Source organism: Pteropus alecto, unplaced genomic scaffold, assembly GCF_000325575.1.
Source record: "Pteropus alecto unplaced genomic scaffold, ASM32557v1 scaffold41, whole genome shotgun sequence".
NCBI lineage: Eukaryota > Metazoa > Chordata > Mammalia > Chiroptera > Pteropodidae > Pteropus > Pteropus alecto.
Window position 1 is genome coordinate 694,361 of NW_006430464.1, and position 8,868 is coordinate 703,228.

General features: G+C 55.0%; 2 protein-coding genes across 2 annotated transcripts in view; both read left to right on the forward strand.

Moving 5' to 3' along the window:
* Positions 1-3,233, forward strand: part of KLK10 (kallikrein related peptidase 10) — a 3,987-nt gene extending 754 nt beyond the window's left edge. The window contains exons 2-6 of the mRNA XM_006904991.1: positions 45-144; positions 564-741; positions 1,280-1,554; positions 1,727-1,860; positions 3,075-3,233. Coding sequence (XP_006905053.1) covers positions 54-144; positions 564-741; positions 1,280-1,554; positions 1,727-1,860; positions 3,075-3,227 — 831 coding nt within the window. The 5' untranslated portion in view covers positions 45-53 and the 3' untranslated portion in view covers positions 3,228-3,233. The remainder of the gene's footprint in view (positions 1-44; positions 145-563; positions 742-1,279; positions 1,555-1,726; positions 1,861-3,074) is intronic.
* A 3,881-nt stretch (positions 3,234-7,114) lies between these two features.
* The window catches only part of LOC102893209 (kallikrein-9), a 4,477-nt gene continuing 2,723 nt past the window's right edge, over positions 7,115-8,868 (forward strand). The window contains exons 1-2 of the mRNA XM_006904992.2: positions 7,115-7,206; positions 7,343-7,499. Coding sequence (XP_006905054.1) covers positions 7,164-7,206; positions 7,343-7,499 — 200 coding nt within the window. The 5' untranslated portion in view covers positions 7,115-7,163. The remainder of the gene's footprint in view (positions 7,207-7,342; positions 7,500-8,868) is intronic.

Below are 8,868 nucleotides of genomic sequence, written 5' to 3' on the forward strand. Positions count from 1 at the left end.
CGGCCGTCCGAACCCGCCCCCCGCCCCCCGCCCCTCCAGCCTAGGTCCTGGCCATGAGACCCTCGCACCTCCACCTCTCGGTCGCCTCTGGCGCGGTGGCCCCGGCGAAGCTGCTGCTGCCGCTGCTGATGGCGCAACTCTGGGGTGAGGCGGGGGACAAGGCCTGGGGTGAGGCTGGGGACCGGGGACACTGGGAGAGTGATCTCTCAGCACCCACGCTGCGCGCAGCGTTCGCGCCCCTGGGACCCCGGCGCAGCCCACCTGCCTGGAGCAGGCCCCGCCCCTCTCGGCTGCGCCCCGCCCACGACACGCCCACGCCCAGCCTAGCTCCGCCCACGCCACGCCCCTTCTTACTCCGCCTCGTATCCCACGTCCCGCCTCATAGCCGCTTTTCACCGTTGCCCCTTTGCCCCGCGCGGTGCGTTAGCCCCACACCTGCTCCGCACGTGCTCCCTTCACACGCTGTCCCTTCCGTCCCTGCCCCTGCGGATCCCCCAGCTGCTCGCGCTCGGCAGCCCTTGCCCTGCCGCGCGCTGCCCGCCCTGATCCCCTCCTTTGTCCAGCCGCACAGGCGCTGCTCCCCGGAAACGACACAGGCTCGGACCCCGAGGCGTCTGGCGCCCCGTGCCCGCGCGGCTCGCAGCCCTGGCAGGTGTCCCTCTTCAATGGCCTGTCGTTCCAGTGCGCGGGTGTGCTGGTGGACAAGAGCTGGGTGCTCACGGCGGCGCACTGCGGAAACAAGTAGGGGGTCCCCCGGGGGCGCCACGGGGGCTGTAGAGGGAGGGGGCGGGGAGGGCCGGGACGCTATTTGAGTGTGTGAGACTCTCCCAGCGCGATGTGGGGGGCGGGGGGATCAGTCCTGGAAGGCTTCCCATAGGAGGAGAGATGCAGCTGCGCCGTGGCCGCCAGGGGGCGCTGTGATCCCTCTCGGCGTTTCTAGGCTCGTCTGTCACCTCTGTCCGGCTGATCTCCTCGGGTTCCTTTTAAGTGTAGACAGCTGTGTGCAACAGACAGCAGTCAGGGTCAGGTGTGGTTAGGAATTCAAGCAGAACTCAGGGACCCAAACACCTGATCGTTCCTCCCCTGTCCCAAGAATTCAGGTTCCCAGCTCTCTTCTCCCCCACTCACTCCCCCCTCAGACCCGGGAGTCCCCGCCTCCTCCTCTGCCAGGGCCCAGGGGTCTAGCCCACCCCACTGCCTGACCCTCCTTCCCAGGGACTCCGAGTTCAGTACCAGGCCCCACAAAAGCTCTGCCTCCTGATGGCTCTTCCTTCCCCAGGCCGCTGTGGGCTCGAGTTGGGGATGATCACCTACTGCTTCTCCAAGGCGAGCAGCTCCGCCGGACCGCTGTCTCTGTGATGCACCCCAAATACCACCAGGGCTCGGGCCCCATCCTGCCGGGGCGGACAGACGAGCATGACCTCATGCTGCTGAAGCTGGCCAGGCCCGCTGTGCTGGGGCCTCGCATCCAGACCCTGCGCCTGCCCTACCTCTGTGCCCGGCCCGGGGACCAGTGCCAGGTGGCTGGCTGGGGCACCACGGCCAAGCGAAGAGGCAAGAGCTAGGGGCCCTGTACCTCGGGCAAGAGGGACTGGGGTTCTAGACTCCTGGGTCTGAAGAAGGAGAGGGCTGGAGCTCGGGGCCTGAGATGGGTGTCTGGATGCACTCTTGGGGGTCCTGGGAGACTGGGGCTGGATCCGAATAACCTAGTGTCTTCTCCCCATAGTGAAGTACAACAAGGGCCTGAGCTGCTCCAGGGTCACCATCCTGAGCCCCAGAGAGTGCGAGGTGTTCTACCCCGGCGTAGTCACCAACAACATGATGTGTGCAGGACTGGACCAAGGCCAGGACCCCTGCCAGGTAGGGACTGGCCAGGGAGGGTCTCCACTTCGTAGGGGCAAGCACAGAGACATTATGGGAAAACGGAAGACCCCGCCCTTGTCCGCAGCCTCATAGCCACCCCAGCCAAACGGTCAACCCTATCCAACACTCTCCTTCATCTCTATCACCAAAAGAACATCCGAACCGATATAAAAATTTTATGAGTTTATCTGAGCCAAGATTTGGTGGATGTGCCTGGAAGCAAGATCCCAAAGGACTGAGAAAAAGCTTCAGAGAATGGCAATTTATCCTATATATTTAGAGTCAAAGGAGGGTCGTAAGGAGGCTGCGTGCCATACGTCACTGGTAGATTAAGGAGGCGGCAGGAAGTGAAGGGCAGGGACTCTAGGACAGGACACAAAGTAACACGGAGAGATACATATCTTCTGCACTGGTGGCTACAGGAGGGCTCACATTTCTCCTTTAAGATACCAGGTACCGAGATGGGATGCAGGCCACAAGGTAACGAGAGGCTCTGTGGTCTTGTGCTCTGGGGCCAGTGATTGTACCTCCAAGGGGTTTGGAAACGATTACTCCCACATTTTAAAGGCACGTTACCCTAGATGCCTCAGAACAATGGACAGGATTTGATTAAGGTAAAAATAAAAAATTGACCTTTGGTAAGGAAGCTGTAGGTCTGGGGCGTAGTAGGTCTGGGACGTAGCAGGCCATGACCTGCCCAGGTAAGAATTTGTGATCACACATGCCGTGTGGGTACTTTCGGTCTCTGAACTTGTCAGACCTGCCATGTCGACCCCTGAGCTCGTCGGGTATGTAACATAGCCCCTTTTCCACTCATGTTCCCATATCCGGCTCTGCTTCCTGGGGTCCGTCTTCTCATGCCAAACCCCGTCCCCAGCCCTACTCCCTTCCCACGCTATCCCGAACCTCGTTCACATCCTCAAACGACTCCCGAGTCCCCACCCCAACTCTGTTTCTAGATCCATCTCTATCTCCTCATCGGTCAGGAGCTAGACTCCCAGCATCACCAAGTCTCCGTCCTCATTGCCCAATTCAACACCCATCACCCGTGTCCGGCTCCAGCCCATCCCACCGCCGACTTCATAGTTAATCCCAGCCCCACCCCAGCCTCATCTTTGTCCCCACCCCTGCCTTCCCCACCGCTGCCGCAGACCCCAGTGGCAGCCCTCGCGCTGGTATATTTATTCGCTCTCTCTTTCCTCCCACCCCAGAGTGACTCTGGTGGCCCTCTGGTCTGTGAGGACACCTTGCAAGGCATCCTTTCCTGGGGCGTTTACCCCTGTGGCTCTGCTCAGCACCCAGCTGTCTACACGCAGATCTGCAAGTACACCCCCTGGATAGAGAAAACCATTCGCTCCAACTGACCCAGAGGTCCCGCGACCCTCCGCCGGCTGTCGTCCTCCTCCAGCAGTCCGTGGGGCTGTCTCCCGCCACATTCAAGCCTCTGCCGCCCAGCTTCCCCTGCTCACATCTCTGCTCTCCCCTCCTCCCCCTGCCCACTGCTGTTCCAAGCCTACGTTGAAGCCGGAGTGCAGAAAATGCGGGCAAAGATTTGTTCAAGACAGATGCGGAAGCGGGCGGTCCCCCGGGGTCTGAGGGACGTCATCAATCACCCAGCCTGGCTTCCTCCACCACTCCCTGCTGTGTGAGCTGAGGCGAGCCAAGGGCCCTGTCTGGGCATCAGTTTCCTCATCTGGAAATGGAGACAGAGAGGTGCCTACCTCATAGACATGTTGCGAGGGGACCGTGACATAATGCGTGTGCACAGATCGTCACGGTCATTCTCAGTAAAGCATCGGCACAGTGGGTGGCGAGCTCTGACTAAACGTTACGTGTTGTTGTGATCTATGAACAGGTCACGGTGAGAACGTGTGTGACCCTGTGTCCTGGGGAGAAAAGCACGGGGGTAACCCCCAAGCCTGCCCCGCCCTCCCCCACCATCCCCATCCGCATCCCTCGGCATGGATGGGAGAATCACATTCTCCACCTTCTTTAAGTTCCATGAAGCACCTCTTAACCACTTCCTTCTTCCCTCCCACCGCTTCCTGTGTCTGGGTCCACCCAACACCAGTTCCTCCTGTCCCAGCAGGGGCTGGGCCAGCTCTGAGTCATCCAATATCTTCTCTGCCTTCCTGGGGCCACCGGAACCTCAGGGACATCACCCTGCATCCCACCCCCCCACCCTGCACCTGGCCTCTAAGCCCAGAGAACTCTTCTCCCCCACCCCAGCGGCTCAGTTCACTCAAAGAAGCCCTGTGAAACGTGGGGAAAGCTTTTGGGTTTGTCTACGAGCTCCATCTCCATCCCCTCATCAACCGAGAGCTAGAATCCCAGCTGACTCCATCCCCACGCCCATCCCAAATGAGCTTTGAGGTTTCGCGGGGGAAAAGGCGGGAAGAGGGGTTCTTTTCCTCTCACGAAACTGACTCAGGGTACATTTCCTGCTTTTTCCTGGGCTGGGGGCGGGCAGAACCCAGGGCGAGCTAACAGGTGCACGGCCATCTCGGCTCAGCCTGGACCTTGGCGCCGTTACGCCAACGGGACATGTTCTCGATAGGAAATTTCCATCCAGCACGGGTTGTCTGTTTCCTCTTTCGAACACCGGTTTGTCGAGCATGTGTCACGCACGGCAGGCCCGGGGCTGGGCTGGGAACGGAGAGTTGACCGCAAGGCCCCTGCCCTTACAGGTCGCTTGACCGGTGCTCAGGGTTGCTCCGCTGACTCTTACCCAGGATCGCCTTAGCACATCCAGGAAATGTCAGTCATGTCAGCCGAGTTTGTTATGTTAGGATCAGAAGCGGGGTAGGTGGGAGCTCGAAAACTTGATTCATTTTTAAAGGCACTTCACTCATTCCTTTAGTCATGCCTGTGCCAGGTCCTGGAGATGAATCAGAGCGAGCCCTACCCTCAAGGAGCTGCTAGTCAGGTCAGGGAGACAGGCGAGCCTTACATTCTTGGCATTCAGGCTTCCACTCAAAGGTCACCTCCTCAAAGAGGCCCTCCAGGATTGCCTTGGCTAGACGGGTCCCGACCAGCCACCAATCCATCGCTTTGTTTATTTCTTTTACAGCACTTGTTGTAGCCAAAATGATCTCATTTATTTGTTGACTCTATAATGATCTGTCCCCTCCCTCTTCCCACCCGGCCCATGAGGGTAAAGACCCTGATTTATTCACTGTGGTTTTCCAAGCACCTAGTACAGTGTCTGGCAGGCAGAAGCCACTCAACAGATCGCTGAGTTAACAAATAACACGACTTGATCGATGCCGTCACAGAAAGAGGTATAGGGCGCCCTAAGGAGAAGTCCAGGACTCGGGAATGTCTCCTCAGATGAAGGGACATTTGCATGGGGTTGTAAAGGCCGACTTGATCGATGCCGTCACAGAAAGGTATAGGGTGCCCTAAGGAGAAGTCCAGGACTCGGGAATGTCTTCTCAGATGAAGGGACATTTGCATGGGGTTGTAAAGGATTTGTAGGATTCCACCAGGTACAGATGGAAATGTTCTGCCATCGCTTACTGCGTGAGCTTGAGCAAATTACTTGAATGTTCTACCTCAGTTTTCCCCTCTGTGAAACAGAGAGTGAATAGACTCTTGTGAGATGTAAATGAGGTAAAATACAACGAAATGCTTACCTGACTGCCAGGCACGGAGTAAACAGTCCATCGAGATATTCTTAAAAGCAGTTAGTATGGCACTTAGCACTCAGTGGGTGCTCAGTCCTTAGTCTCAAGACCTCCCTGTCTGGAGAGGAAGTAAGGTAATTCCAGTCGTGGGTGACGTGTATTATGCTACAGACAATTCAGGACTCTGTAGGAGATGGACAGACATATTATCTTTATTGAATGCTTACCACGTGCCAGGCGCTGTGGTAAGTGCTTTATATATGTGCGAATTCATTTAATCCGCCTACGATCCCAGTGATTATCATGACTCAGTAGATGGAGCAACTGAGAAAGGTCCGGTGGCCTGCCCGAGGTCACACACCGCATAACTGCCGGCGTCGAGACTTGGACCCGGGTCGTCCAATCCCAGAGTCCAGGCTCCAAACCGCTACACCGTCGTGAGGATGCGTTCAAAGGGAGGCCAGATCCAGCACGCGGTCAAGCTTGTGGCAAGTGGGAGAGGTTGTGAGCTCTCAGGGGAGGAAAAGATGGATTCCAGCGGGAGAAATCAGAGAAGGCTTCCTGGAGGAGGGAGCGTTTAGGTTGGACTTTGAAGGATTAGTAGGAGTTCACCAGGAAACAAAGGATCTTGAGAAAGACATTCGCTCGTTCAATTACCATATCTTGAAACCTCCTGGGAGCCCAGCCCGAACCAGGTGATTCTGGGGACACAGATGAGTCAGATCTGGGCTTGGCCCTTCCAGGATTGCCCACCTGATGAGAAGGAAGGATGAGGAGAGAGGCGGAAAGGATGGGGTGATGGGAAGGACCGTGGATATGAGGAAATGGGTAAGGGGGAAAAAAAAAGAGAGAGAATGTTCTCATTCTCTTAATCCCACCAAGATCTGGTGGTATTAAGAAAAAGGGGAAAGTACTTGATTCCAGGCAGGTTGGGTACCTGGGTCTTTGCAGTGCTCAGCACGTGAAGAAGGCAGCAGGACATGACACAAGTGAGTTAATCCAGCCAAGACCACATTGCTCAGATGCCTTTGTGGTCTCTGTCTCTCTCAGTGTGACATTCTCTCTCTCTCTCTCTCTCTCTTCTCTCTCTCTCTCTCTCTCTCTCTCTCTCTCTCCTGGATCTTCTTTCTGTGTCTCTACCTCCCCCTCTTATTTCTCGCTCTCTCCCCACCTTGCCCGCATCCTGTCTGCCCACGTGGCTTCTTTCCTCCAAGTCTCGGTCCTTTCTCCTACCTCTAGCTCGATTTCTGCGTGGCTCCAGCTTGACACTGCTTTTTCGTTCGAGATAAACGATAAGCTGTGATCCCGCGACCCCGCCTTAACAATCTTCCTCCTCCAGGCCACAGAATATCCTGTGTCCAGAGGTCATGGGCAATGAGGACTCCCTCTCTCTGGAGCCCCTGAGGAGGTCTCCCCATCCCCATGCCCCCTCCCCCATTTAGCCAAGCCCTGGCCCAGCAGGCGGTCAGCTCATCCCCGACGAGGGACCCCCTGCGCTGCCTCCCTTCTCAAGGCCTCCAGTCGAGGTCCCAGGGCTTCCCCCTCCCCTGTGACATTTCCCAACCCTGATTAATCACAGGGGTGGCCCCAGGGAGGAGGAAGGAGATGGTGTGTGTTCCCATAAAGAAGCTCAGGTGCCAGAGCCAGGCTCCAGGGCCCAGGCACCGGAAGGTCATGAAGCTGGGACTCGTCTGTGCTCTGCTTGCTGTCCTGGCAGGTGAGGCTCCAACTGTCTGTTCCACTGCTCCTCTGTGTTGCCCTTGGCACCCCCAACCCCCTAGGAATCTCTGCCTCTCTCCCATGCCCTCCCATCTTGCTCTTCATCAACCCCTCTGCCTCCCTCCCGCCCCCAGGGACCAGCCGGGCAGATACTAGAGCCATTGGCGCCCAGGAGTGCCAACCCAACTCACAGCCCTGGCAGGCCGGCCTTTTCTACCGCACCCACCTCTTGTGTGGAGCGTCCCTCATCAGTGACCGCTGGCTGCTCACTGCTGCCCACTGTCACAAGCGGTGAGTGACCACTCTGGGGAGGGGGCTGGGGTTAAGGAGAGGGTGACGGCAGGGGTGGGTGGCAAGGGCCTTTGGTAAAGGAGAGAGGGAACTCTAGGTAGGAAGGGTTGAGCCTCTGTTTCAGTTCCCAGAAGCTTAACTCTTAGAATTACAAAGAGTTGATTCTCCTAATTTTCGAGTTTTAAGTAATTCGGTTCTAAAAGTCCAAGATTCAAAGTTTACCCACTAGGAACTCTCAACTCTGACTCAGAGAAATCCAGAATCGTAGGCTCCTAAAGTCTTGGATCCACGAGGTGCTACATTAGCCTCTGAGAATTCTAGAATCCATAGAGTCAGAGCAGCACTGTCCAGTGGGAAATAACGCCGGCCACATGTGTAAGTTTGTTTTCTAGTAGACGTGTTGAAAAAAGGAAAAAGGAAACAAGAAATGTTTATTTTAATAACAGATTTAACTCGATACTTAAAAAATATGATTTCGACATGTAATCAACATTCAAACACCTATGACTGATGCAGTTTACTCTTTTTGTGTGTGTGTGTGTAAGCCCTTGAAATCAGACATGTGTTTTACACATATGACAGATCTCGATTTGGACTAGTCACAGTTCATCTGCTTAGTAGTTGTGCTGAGTCACACAATACCAGAATCTTAGATTCAGAGTCTTCGGGCTAGGTTCATTGGCTGCAGATGCTCACAGTCCTAGATTCAGTAGTCTAGAATACTGTTTCGTAGAATTCTAGAATCTCGAACCAAGAACATTCCAGAAACGTATGTTTATAAATGTCTAGAATCTGGCGGATTTGATATCCCAGAAGGATATCATTCCGGGATCTTGAAATCAGAGAATTCTAGAGTCTCAAACTATTCGAATCGTAGATCCTCAAATTTCCGACGTCACAGATTTATAGAATTCTAGAATGATGACATTCTAGTCTATCGTCCCAGAATATTAGAATTCTAGGCTCGTTAAGTCCTAGGCTTAATTCGGTTAATTTAAAAATCGAAGAGTTTGGGATCCAGAGAAATCTAGAACATTGGACTCTTGGATTGGTAACGTTCTAGAACTCAAGCCTCACAGAATTCTAGAATCATGGATTCCTAGTACGTTAGAATTCTAAAGTACTAGAATCTTAGATTCTGGGCATTCTAATAGAATCCTAGAATCTATCTGATGCAAAAATGATTTCTACATCTCTCTGGAAAGAGGCCGTCCATCCTGCTCTGATGCTGTTCCCTCCAGGAAAGAAGCTCAGATGCTGGTACAAGATGCTGTGTGGGAATTTCCCATCATGCATTGGTCCACGATGGGGCCTCTTTTCGCTCAGGCACATACATCAGGCTAGGAGAACAATGTTCGGATTTCAGCCC